The following is a 13,315-nucleotide window of genomic DNA, read 5'->3' as shown; positions in this document are numbered from 1 at the left end:
ATCCTTACCTGAGGAGTCCCTCTGGGACTGGTGCAGATTTTGGTTTTGCTTTGACTGTAACAGTGATGCTGGGAAGCAGAATTACTTCTGGGACAGAGCTGATTGGGGCCCTCCCTGACACTTGTGCTCGTCAGAGAGATCACTGTGTTTGGAATCACTTAGTGGGATTAATTGCACTAAAAATTATGCTTCCAATTCATATTGCAGGAGACTTTTGTTCTGCTGTTGTTTACAGAGAAAGCACGGTGCAGCAGACCGTGCATGCTGCATACTGGCAATACGTGGATCCAGGGATTTATCTGCTACACCACAATCCCCTGTTTTGCAATAATGTTTTTGAGATACAAAACAAGTACATTTTCAGTGGTCAGTAGCCAGGCTCACTGACCTGTTTCTGCCTGCGGCATTTCTTCTTCATCTGAACCCAGCCAGGCACACGGGGACTCATGACAGGAGCGCTCTGTGCCTGTGCTAATGAACTGTTTGGGTTGAAGATTTTGTGCATCACTTGCATGGCTTTCCAGAGGCCTTTAGTTCTCATTGTTCCACCTTAAGTCAACAGAAGCTGCCTCTGCCTCTCCTCTTTGAAAGTCAATCCCTCGATCTTACCTTCAGGCTTCTAGCTATTGAGTTCAAGTCATAAGATTACACCTGTGCTAACCTGTCTCTGGGAGCTTTGTGATGCAGATGCAAAAACATCAGAGGAAGATTACTATAACCAGCCATTGGTTTATTATGTTCTAGGAAGTCAGGGATAAAGCAGGCTGGCATATCGATGCCCCGAGGCCAGCCTCCACGATGATTTCTGTTGTCCTGACATACATCCACCAGCATTTATCTTGCATTTTCCCCTTTCTCTCTCTGCAGTTTCTCAAACTTCGAGAGTTTCTTTTGGCAGGCACGCTCCTCGCTGCTGCTGCCGCTGGAGCTTTCCTCTGAGCTTTCGGAGCGGAGATACTTGATCGCCACCGCGTCCTTCTTGCTCATTTGCAAGCAGAGGCAGGAAGATTGGCTCACCTTAAATGACTCGCCCCACATATTCTGGCACATGTCAGTCCCATTTGCATACATCTGTGAGTCAAATAAGAGATGCTTCGATTACATTTTCAAATAATTGAGTTACAATCAGTTTGTACCAAACTGACAGTTTTCACTTCTAAAAAATCGGTGCTAGGTTATAAAAAAACCAGTCTGCAGTCTATGACTGTCTTGCTGTGTGCCATGCTTCAGGCTTCTGAGACATCTTCAAATGTTACCCAGTCCCACAACTAGCAAAAGAGATTTGCCTGTGGTGAGAGCAAGTGATCACACAAAGTGCAAGTGATCAACAGCCAGCTCTTTGATTGCACCCTGGGGCTTAGGGCCCAGCTGGCCTTTGGGGGCCGATAGACCAAAGCTCTGTGTGAGACTCTGATATGTTGCAGGATCTACAGAGGGCTGAAAGTTCCAGACAGTGCTTTGTGAGAATCTTTGTATCTACAGGCTAGAGGCAGTCCAGTGGAGTCATGGCTCCAGGGGATCTCAATGTGTCTGCTGCAATGTACATCATGGCTGGGCAGCCCCTCACAGACATAGAGAAGGAACATAGAAACTTCTGAAGTTCTGTGTCCAGTGATGCAATGGCCTTTCTGGCTCACAAAACTGTAAACTATAGCTTCTTGGTGCTCTCCTGTTCTTGGTACTGCATTTTGTAAGGCCTATATCATAGGACCTGTATAAGCACAACAAAGATATTTCTTGTTTGCCAAGCTCATGTTTTGACAGCCTTTTGTCCACCCCTCTTGAGTTTGCCTAAAGAAATGTTAGCTTGGGAATTATCATGTCCAACCACCAAGTAGGCAGGATGTACACTTTACACTTTATCTTGCCTGTATTTCTTCCATCTGTTTGTGGCTGAAGTTCAATCTTTTCTGTTTCTGTAAAGGAAGCTTTAGGTACTCCCAGAAGCAAAGCTAGGGATGAAGTTGAAGATTTGAGTAATAGCAGGAGTAGACACCTTGGGAATTAGAGAGGGGGAGTATTAATGACTGAAGCTGTGGGCCAGGCAGCAGGACTGCTGGGCCCCATTGCTGACTGATTCACCTTGACCATGACACCATTATCTCTCTGAAGGAAGCAGACTTGCAGCTTCTTTTGCTGCACCTATTTTCCACAAGTTCTCATGTCCCCCTGTGGCCCTATGTGCAAAACTACGTTGACCTATACAATGCAGTGAGGCAGACAAAAAATCATAGTCATAACTCTTGCCTTAGAAATTTATCCTTCATAATTAGTATAGAGACCATTCCATATAGCCCCAAAGACTGTAGTCTGTAAAATAAATTTCAGTTCATACCTTCTCTAGGCAAGACTCACTCCACAGATGCTGCAGTTGTTGGAGGAGGAGTGTGGAGTTTGGCTAGTGCACTGAGAGCAATGCAAGGTGAGAAATTGAAAGGTTGCTGTATCTAGTTCTCTCCTTGTGTTCTCAAGGCAGGGAGATCGAGTTGTTTCTTTCCCCTTATTCTTGTACTTTTAGCTAGTAGTTCCAGAAAGCATAAGAAGCTGTCATGTGGGTTTTCTTAAGGACATGGTTACATCCTATTGCTGTGCCTGACAGGTTCTGTAACATATTCATGTTCTTCTGCTTACAAAACTGATAATTTTATTTTGATCCTCCTACTAACTCTGCTTAAAGATCAGAGCAGAGCCAGAACGCTGCAGCAAACATGCAGTGCACACAGCCTATTTACCAAATGCCTCTAAATTACTCCAAAGGATTCATTTTGGAAAATGTGCATTAACATTGCTTGGGGAGTGCTCAGCTGGGAGAACAATGACAAAATGTGCCTCATTTTGGCCAGGCTAAAACTGGCTGTAATCCAGTGTGCATTCTTAATATTCAGCATTTGTTCCATATTCAGCATTTGTTCCAAATGATCCTAATAGTCCTTACAACCACTTGCATGTGTCAAAAGTAGGGCTGAGGGCATCAAAAGAAAGTAAGCATCTGTCCACAGTGCTCTGACACTGGAGAACTGTTTGTGCTTCTGGCTAACAGTGACTTTCTTTTCCGTGAGCTGAGTCCAAACCGACTGAGTCTAGTGTTTGTCTATCATGTAATTTTCATATGGGAAATGTGTTTTTTTAATTTCTCTGCAGAAACTTAATCTTTCTTCTTACTTACCATGCAAGCCTATTTTGGGTAAAAAACATGGGCAGTTTAGGGTGTGGTTCCATTTAGTTTAGGAATAGCTGCGCCTGGCTTCAAGTGATAAGACTTCTGGATTCTCTATCTATGTTTTTCCCTGCAGATGGTATATTTTCTATAAGAAACAAGTACGAGGGGATTGAAGGTTAAAAAAGTTGTATCTCTGGGCCAGGGACAGTTTGACAAGGGCCTGGAGATTATTTATGGAGATTATAATTTCGTTTTTCACTTCATCTGGAACTCCTGATGATTTAGCACATCTGGGAAACTAAGCTGTAAGTTTCCGCAGCCCGTTTGTGTTTTGGCCACCTTCCTGAGCAAGGCAGACAGCAATCCTGCGCTAACTGGACTGTGACTTCCACTTGTATCAGTTGCTGAACTGACTTCTGGAAGTGCATGTACTTGAATTGAATCCAAAACAGTGAATCTGGGATCTCAGCAAGCTGTACTACCAGTCCCTAAGCACCATACTTAAATTTAATTTACTTCTGCATTTTGGGCAGTTTTCTTGCATTTGGTGAAGTTCAACCGTTAAAAACACTCAAGTAAGTGTAGCAGTTTTGAGCTGTTATATTGTCCTGATGGTAAACCCACATGAGTCCCTAGAAAAAATCCTACCTGACCCTTGAAAGGTCTGTAGATCAGGTTCCAGGCAGCCTTGCTCCTGTAAGTCTTGTCAAGTCTCATTTTATTGTTGTTTTTTTTCCTTATAAGATTAGGCACTGCAACCATTAAACCTTCTCTCTCTCAAAAAAAAAAACACACCCCAAGAAGGAATAAGCTCTCAGAAAGCTTTTGTCAGTGCTGCTTTTAAACCGTCAGAGTTATGTAGAACAAAGCTTGCTCTGCCTAGCCCTTGGCAGACACAATGAGCACACATCAGAGATATGAGAGTTCTATGGAGAACAAAAAGGACACATTCAGAAGAACGTCAGGACTTAGGGAACTGGAGGATGGGGAAGGATTGAACTTAGCAAGGTAAAATAGATAAAAGGGCAAGGATGCCTAACCAGCAAGACAACTTTAAGAATTCCTCAGGGATTTGGAAACTGAGGTCCCAAATAAAAGAAGACAGAAGTGTGGAAAGCCTCACAGTGTGTAAGGAACCTTATAAAATGCATCTCAGCATCTCTGTTGAACAAAATTCTTTTTTTTTTACTGCCTAACCCTCACTATGGTGAAAATGTTAGTTCTGCTTGAAATTTGATTTCACAGGTGGTATGAATATTGATTAATTAAATGTAGATAGAGTAAGTGATATCAGTCATCAGCAAATTTGCAGATGACACCAAGTTGGGAGCAGATGTTGATCTGTTAGAAGGCAGAAGGGCTCTGCAGAGGGACCTCAACTGAGTGGACAGATGGACAGAGTCCAACAGGATGGCATTCAACAAATCCAAGTGCCGGGTGCTGCACTTTGGCCACAACAACCCCATGCAGTGCTACAGGCTGGGGTTGGAGTGGCTGGAGAGCTGCCAAACAGAAAGGGACCTGGGGGTGCTGATTGACAGCTGCCTAAACACGAGCCAGCAGTGTGCCCAGGTGGCCAAGAAGGCCGATGGCATCCTGGCCTGCATCAAGAATAGTGTGGCCAGCAGGAGCAGGGAAGTCATTGTGCCCCTGTACTCTGCACTGGTTAGGCCACACCTTGAGTCCTGTGTCCAGTTCTGGGCCCTTCAGTTTAAGAAGGACATTGAGACACTTGAACATGTCCAGAGAAGGGCAACAAGGCTGGGGAGAGGTCTGGAGCACAGCCCTGTGAGGAGAGGCTGAGGGAGCTGGGATTGTTTAGCCTGGAGAAGAGGAGGCTCAAGGGAGACCTTACTGCTCTCTACAAATACCTGAAGGGACCTTATTGCTGCAACCAGCATCAGAACAAGAGGACACAGTCTCAAGCTGCAACAGGGGAAGTTTAGTTTCGAGGTGAGGAGAAATTCCTTTACTGAGAGAGTCGTTCGCCATTGGAATGTGCTGCCCAGGGAGGTGGTGGAGTCACCATCCCTGGAAGTGTTCAATAGGGGATTGGGCGTGGCACTTGGTGCCATGGTTTAGTCATGGGGTCTGTGGTGACAGGTTGGACTTGATGATCTTTGAAGTCTCTTCCAACCTTGGTGATTCTGTGGTTCTGTGATATACATCATCATAAATATTGGAAATGTTATATACTCTAGAAGTCTGATGCAGGCATGACTTGAAACTGCTGAAGTAAACAAAAATAATATCATCTGCTGCATTTTACACCCCTATGTTCAGGAAAAATGAATGAAAACTAACTCTTAATGCCATTTTCTCTGCTCCAGTTGATCAGGTTTTCTTACCTTGCTGTACGGAATACATTTGTTCTTACAGCGGTTTTCTCCACTTTGGCCCCATTCCCAGTCTGTCAGCCAGTTACGAACACATATGGAATCATCTTTGCAGGCTTCATACCTTCATGGAGATTAGTGTGGAAGACACAGTTATTTATCTCACTTTTTTGTTTCCAGTGGATTCAGATCCAAATCAAAAAGTCTATACAGGGCTGTGCTGGTAACATGGTGTGGTTGCGCAGTGCAGCTGAGCAGTAGATCTCGAGGAAATGGGCAGTGTCTTAGCTTGCCATGTACAGACAACCAGCACCAGAACAAGAAGACACAGTCTCAAGCTGCGCCAGAGGAAGTTTAGGCTTGAGGTGAGGAGAAAGTTCTTCACAGAAAGAGTAATCGGCCATTGGAATGAGCTGCCCAGGGAGGTGGTGGAGTCCCTGTCCCTGGAGGTGTTCAAAAAGGGATTGGATGTGGCACTTGAAGCCATGGTTTAGTAGTCATGAGGTGTTGGGTGAGAGGTTGGACTTGATGAACTCTGAGGTCTTTTCCTACCTTATTGATTCTATGATATTGATTCTGAGCTGGCCAGGAAGACTTAAATCCCACTGAAAACTGAACAATTTACCCACTGTGTTTTATACTTGCAAACTTAAGTAAAGGGCTGTTGTTCTGTGGAGCAATGCTCAGTCAGACAGTGCTCTCTCCTTGGTTATGATGTTCTTGAGCAAAGGGAGTGTGTGGGAGGGAGTTTCATGAACACTGGTATTCAGTTTTGACAGAGCACAAGTACGAGGAGAGTCAACAGTCGCTTGAGGGAGATGTGGGGAAAGTTTGCATTTGAAAGTTTGTGTTTACAAATTACTATGGGAAAAAGAGGAAGTGGGGTGGAGGAAGGTGTACTGAAATATGGACAACAAGATGGTATCAACTACTAGGCTGTCAGTGTCAGAAGGATATTTTCATAGAAGTTAAACTTGAAGTGAAGGAGGATGGGTCAGAGGCTTGCAGGGTAAAGGTCTAAAATTTTACCCTTTGAGTTGTTCATATCTTGTAAGCAGTAATATAAAATAAAGGCTGTAAATAGCCTGGAAAGAATATGATCCTCCCTGATCATATGCACAATGGGCAAGATATTTTTATCTCAAAGCTGCTTTCCCCTCTCTCACCCCCAATTTTTTGTAATTAGCTCTTTGTCTTTTAAAGGGGGCACAGGACCCTTTCACAGGTGGACCAGAAAATGGCTTGTACATCAGGCTCGTTCAAAAGCAATAGTTTTAGGACTAGTGGGAACAAGGAATCCTAAAACAATAGGAAGAAAAGGAAAGCCCCAAGCTAGCTGGATGAACTTCTTTTAAATGAAGTCACCGCTCATTCAGAATCCTCTGCACATTTCTGGCCACAAAGACATACAGTGTGCAGCAGGCACACTCACGGCATGTAGAGAAAGTAGGTCACATCTCTAGCAGTGCTGCAGCACGCTAAAGGGACTCCAGTGAATAGAACATGTTAAAATGTTACTTTAAATCACCAGAAAAAGTGGGAATTCTGGCCAGGCTCTTTCCTAGCCTCAGGCCCTAAGCAGGGTGAAGGAATGGGTTTGACATTGGCACTAGTCAAGCACACAGACTAGCATGCATGGTAATGGGTCATCATTACATTCTTGATTCAGGCCAGGCATCTCTGACACCAAAAGGGGCACTAGATCATTGATCAGTATTTGTTTAGAGTAGAGCCTACTCTCTGCCAGGAGATGGATGGAAAAGAGTCAGTTTTTCCTGGGCAGCAGCTTTCAATCACCCCCCCCACCCCCTTAGTTTCCAACAGCAAAAGTTAAAAATGCTATTCACCTGGAGGTTCAGGCAGTACCCTGGGGACATTGTGGGGTTTACTGTGTAATGTTGACCTACCATATACACTTTGGTACAAATCTTGTATGTCCTAAGGCTGGCTTAAACCAGCTCATGGAGGCACACTAAACTGACAGGGTATATTTTCTTTCATCTTGACGTTTTCACTGGATATAGCAGTTGGGTGATGCCTTTGTGTGCTGCTTATGCTGGGATACATTTGTTTTCAATATTGGTATTTTATTACTTTACCTGTTAGACCTATTCTAAAGCTCCCTGGCAACTCCAGTGTTTTAATACCCAAACACTTTCCAATTTTGATCACTTCACTTCACTTTCAAATTTTGATGACATTTGGTTTGTTCTGAGCTTTGAGATTATGGGCACTAAGACCTGTTCAAGGGCTCAGTCTTCAAGGAGATCAATAATCTGGCTTCACTGCAGAAGATTACTGAAAATTTAGAAAGGAAGGCTGCACATGACCAATGTGATCCTGAGACACATGGAGTTTCCTAACACAGAAATAAAATTCATCATTAGAGGAAACTCCTGGCAAGCTGAGAAATACATCAGCCCTTCTCACTATCTTCCATTACAAATCCAAGCTATGCTTCATTTCCTTTTCTGGCAGAAAGCAATGGAGGCATATTTAAAGACAAATCCTCCCAAAATACTGCACTGCATACATGAATTTGCCCTTGGAGGGAAGATGAGAATGAAAATGGATCCTTGTGTCAATACCATTCAAGTTGCATAACCACTAGGGAAAGCAGTGCACCAGACAGCTCAAGACGACTGTGTGCTACCTTGTGTTCTATATTTTCTCTGCTTCCAAGAAAAGCTCTTTTATAAAATTTTTAGAAGTATTAAAACAATTTTCCATGATTTTCAGAGCAGCCTAAGGGATTCAGACATTCACAGTTCATTACTTTCAAGGGATGCTAGCAGTCTTAATCCTACAGCGTGAACAGAGCCTGTGCTGTTTGTAGTATGCTTCACACCAATTTAACCATACAGACAAGTTACCGTAGTTACCAGGCACAACATTAATATGGTACTGACTGACACTTATGTCACATGAGGATATTATTTAAGGTTCAACTTCTCAAAACAGAGAGGGAGGGAGAGATATATGCTGGATATAGACTACTGAAAAAAATCTCAGTACCCTGTCTGGATTTAATGCTCTTACCCAAGAATAATGACAGATAGGTGCTGAGTTGTCCCACTCAGTATCTTGCACTCAAAAATTAATGTGATTCTCTGATGCTGTATTCTGGGAAACAAAATGAACTGCTATTATGCTTGGTCATTTCTATCAATATTTTTAGCATTACTTGGCTGCAAGTTGCTCTGAGATTTGGGCTTTTAGAAGTGCTTTTCAAAAAGAAATTATGGAAGGGAAGAGAAAAGGCCAAGGATGAAAAAATTATCAAACTAGTCTAATTTGGTTCACGAATTAAAAGTATACAGGAAGTGTCTGCTTTGTGGTGCATTTTATATGAGGGTGGTGAGGCATGAGAAGATACAAGTTGTGGATGCTCCTTCCCTGGAATTGTTCAAGGCCAGGCTGGATGGGTCTTTGAGAAACCTGATGTAGTGGAAGGTGTCCCTGAACATGTCAGGGGGCTTGGAACTACATGATCTTATGGTCCCTTCCAACCCAAACCATTCTATGTTTCTGTAATTTTACATATGTAAAAGAAATGTATCATATCATGATCAGGTATTTAGATTTAAAGCAGTAACTGCACAAATGCTAACTCACAGGCATGGACTTTTCACTGCTGGTGGTGCCTGTCAACGTGGTGAGGGCTCCTCCATCATGTCAGGCAGTTCTGATGCCTCTGCACTGCATCCTCAGGGCAGTGCTGTCACAGAGTGATTAAACTCTCTACAACTACCTGAAGGGAGGTTGTAGGCAGGCAGAGGTTGGTCTCTTCTCCCAGGCAACCAGCACCAGAACAAGAGGACACAGTCTCAGGTTGCGCCAGGGGAGGTTTAGGCTGGAGGCTAGGAAGAAGTTCTACACAGAGAGAGTGATTGCCCATTGGAATGGGCTGCCTGGGGAGGTGGTGGAGTCACCATCACTGGAGGTGTTCAAGAGGAGACTTGATAGGGTGCTTGGTTGCATGGTTTAGTTGATTAGGTGGTGTTGGATGATAGGTTGGACACGATGATCTTGAGGGTCTCTTCCAACCTGGTCTATTCTATTCTATTCTATCCTATCCTATCCTATCCTATCCTATCCTATCCTATCCTATCCTATCCTATCCTATCCTATCCTATCCTATCCTATCCTAACTCTGACAGACTTTAGTGACTCCATCCTGCATTCAGTCTGTGTTATTATTATTTTGAGGGTAGTAGCTTAGCAGATGAAAAAGTAGAGGTAGCAAACAAGAAACTAAGAGAAAGAACAGGAGAAAAGGCATAAAAGTTCTGTAACACCATTGACTCTTAGAATCACTAGATTGGGAGATCTGTGCTTCATCCACCTATTCTCCTTGACACCCCAGTAACACAGGCATATTAAAGATAAATACAAATACTTCAATAAAAAGCTGAACCTACCAATCATCACAGAAGCTTTGACACAGTGGAACAAACTGAATAGCAGCAGTGGAGTTGGGACGGATCCAGCGAGCAGCATGTGGAGAACACCGGTAAAAGCATTCAATTTTCTTTGTAAAATCTTCACAGCTGTGGTAGGTGAGAAAAGCCACAAAGAAGTCTGTTTCTTAGCATCAGTGCCATAGCCTCAGTTTTCTAGGCCTGCTTTGATGTGGATGCAATACTACAGATTAGGAGAAAAACACAGCAAAGCAACCTTTTGCCCTGTTAGTGTCTAGGTTCCAAACTCATTCCTCTGGCATTGTGTACAGACTCTGACTGTGCAATTACCCTTGCCAGCTGAAGACTGCACAAATGTTTCCATGCATATTTCAGCCCTATTTGTGTAAGCTTTCTGTAAACTTTTGAGGCCTCGCGTTTTCCTGGCAAGAGCCAGTCCAGGCAATAATAAAATGTAGTTTAAAACTATAGGGCAAACCTTCTTCTGTGCTGTAGCATGTATTAGTCTCACTAATCTTCAGATTTTCCCACAGCCCAGCTGAAGTTACTTAAAAATGAATACTGTTGCTGCTCTTCTGGGAGTGGCAGGCAATAGCTGTTACTTTTACACATCTGGTTTTGCTTAATTGTTTTGTGCTTTCATGCTTTTATTTCTATAACTTGCCATGTTTCACAACTCTAACATCTAATGGAGTACAAAAAAACCCCAAACTTCATTATGAAGACATTCTTCATTGTTACAAACCCCACAGGACTACAAGAATTTTTATTCTAAATATTCAGAAGTTTGATTTCTGGGCTCTTGTGCATTTAGTTTGTGAGATTTAATAAACCAGTTGGTCTGCTTCCTAAACAAAGGAAAAAGCCTGGTCTCTACTGACTAGGGGTTATGATCAGTGGTATGTACTGGTTGCTTTGAAGAGCTACAGAAGTGTGGTGTGGTGGTTACCTACAAAGTTTATGGTTAGTTTGTGTTGCTAAAACCAGAAAATTAATTGCTAGCATTAGGGGGGAAAAAAAATTCCCATAACCCTTTCTTGATAAAATGGCATCAAACTTTCTGCACAAACAGTATATGTTTAGGGATTCATGGGCTTTTGTGAGAAGAGAAGGAGAGGATGCAGATGTTGTTCAAGTACAGAGAAAAGATGATGGGAATTAGGCTGGGTGGCATCACCTCTAGGGCAACCTAGGGACTGCTCATCAGCAACTCCGGGAGGTGTTACCATTAGCTCTGTGGCTTCTACAGCACAGATCCTGAACCAGGACAGAGACAACATCAAAGCTGACTTACGGTTTACTGAGCTGCCCACATCTGTTCCAGTAGCTGTTGTTTACTTTAATTACTGGGGAACGAGCCAATTGCCCTGTGAAGTCTGCATAGCAACAGGAAGCTGTAAGGAATGAAATGGAAATCATGCAATAAGGACTTTCTTCCATACTATATTTAGTAAACTCAAAATGTAAGATGAATCTGTTTTGGTCTGTATCATGATGAAGTCTCTCAGTACTAACTATGAGAAGTACCCAAGCTCTAACATTTTTTTGCTTTTGGAAGCAGCTGTATAAATGCTAAGTGAGGTGGACTGCCATCAACAGTGGTTAGTCAAGGTGTGCCCAAAGAGCCCCCAAAATCTTACTAGTGCTCTGCCAGATGTTAGATCCTGAGAAGCACTAACTTTGAAACCTACCAAGCATAAAAAGAGAGTTGAGGAAATACAATAAATACTCATATTTTGCTCTCTATAGAATTTTGATTTCGACCTCCCTTTTGGAATCTGCTACAATTAATTTGTAATTGCTTAATCACAATAAACCAAATTCATCTTTTCTGTAAAGGTTTTAAGCAGATGGAGCTACAAGAAAGGTAAACTGCATCAGAATGTTTAAAAGGAAGTCAATGAAGTCAATGAGAATTTTGTGGATGACTCTGTTAAGAACCACAATCTTACTCCTGGTTTGCATGCAGCAAAATGCCAATGAAGGAAGCTTTTCAAATGCAATGCATACTGCATCATATATATTTTTGAGAAATTAAGGGAACTGCCAAAACAATTAGTGTGTACAAAGCTGTACTTCTAGACCATGTTAAGCAAACATTAAAGCTCTCTTACATTTAGAGTACAGAGTGCATTCATGCATATTTGGCTCACGACTTGGCTTCGGTTTGTGGGTGTCCCCTTCCAGGCATCCATATTTTTTGCCGGATGATGATGTTATGACAGCAAAGAGGGCGACAACAAATCTCAGCATTGTTATTCAGTTCTTTTTCCTGTATGGAGAGAAGTCTTTGTTTATAGCTTTTATGTCTAGGAGAAACCATAAGATTAAAGAGAAAGGTGCTTTAAAAAAGGTGGTTTTCATATATAACCAAATAAACTATGCTCAGCAAGGATGCACATGTAAAGATACAGACTCTCCCTTTCTCTTTGCTTGTATCAGAACAGTTATACTTCTGCTGCATGTTTTTGAGGTTCAGTGACAAGTGCTAAAAGCCATCAGTGGTTCTGACAATTTATGAAAACGTGCTATAGTTTTCAGTATTTAAGAGAATCGTGCTAAATTTCTTAGGTTGACCTGAAATTATCTTTGAACCCTTCCAAGAGGCATACCCCTGCTTCGCTGGATTTGAAGAACAGATTGAGTAGTCCTAGCACTTGCAGAGCTGTTTTTGCATACTTGGAAATTAGGCATTTGAATACAGCTGCAAGTGAGGCAGTAGTGGTCAGCACCTGAGCTGGATAAATTGATAACTTGCCTTTTCTGAGGTGATGCTAATTTATACATAGGGATCTGATCCATTATTTTCTGCCTCTTTTATGGAGTTTGAACAAATATGCCAGGTGAAAATATTTTGTCTGTGAGACTAAAATGCCTGTAAACATAGAGTACATATTAGTGAGCTGTAGAGATAAATCTAGAACCTCTTACAGAAATCAATGCATAATTGATGTTATTAGTTTAATCCTTCATTCTTTAATTGTATATTCCTCTTTTATATATATATAAAATAATGTTGCTTTTTTGCTTGAATAATGGCTGCAGCTCCTCTATGTACCTTGGCTTTTCAGAAAAAAAGAAAACAACATGTTAATGGAGAAAAAAAACCTGTCTCTCTGGTTTCTTAGTAGTTTCTCACCTCTTTCACTGTCCTTCTGGGTGATACTTCTCCCTGGAACAGGAACACACTAAATTGCTTTTCTCATTTTCTACTTTATATACACAGCATCTGGCATCAGTGCTCCAGAATTCGTTTGCCTTGGAATTGTTCCTTGACCCTTTGGAATGCTAACACAGTTTTATCTCAAAAGCAGATGCAGTGACCAGCACATAATGCCCTTTTATTGCTGCAAACATCAACGTGATAAAGAGGAAAGCACAAACACAGGTTAGAACTT

The 13,315-nt window shown here is 42.2% G+C and overlaps 1 protein-coding gene across 1 annotated transcript; it reads right to left on the bottom strand.

Moving 5' to 3' along the window:
- Positions 1-802: 802 nt before the first annotated feature.
- LOC104301575 (riboflavin-binding protein) lies at positions 803-13,089 on the bottom strand. The gene is made up of 6 exons (XM_009901975.2): positions 13,057-13,089; positions 12,032-12,189; positions 11,212-11,311; positions 9,918-10,046; positions 5,509-5,620; positions 803-1,071 (listed from the first exon to the last, which is right to left on the bottom strand). The coding sequence occupies exons 2-6, from the start codon at positions 12,168-12,170 to the stop codon at positions 835-837; spliced, it is 717 nt and encodes a 238-aa protein (XP_009900277.1). The 5' UTR covers positions 12,171-12,189; positions 13,057-13,089; the 3' UTR covers positions 803-834.
- Positions 13,090-13,315: the final 226 nt, after the last annotated feature.

Source organism: Dryobates pubescens, chromosome 11, assembly GCF_014839835.1.
Source record: "Dryobates pubescens isolate bDryPub1 chromosome 11, bDryPub1.pri, whole genome shotgun sequence".
NCBI classification, from domain to species: Eukaryota; Metazoa; Chordata; class Aves; order Piciformes; family Picidae; genus Dryobates; species Dryobates pubescens.
This window is presented reverse-complemented; position numbering and strand designations above follow the sequence as displayed.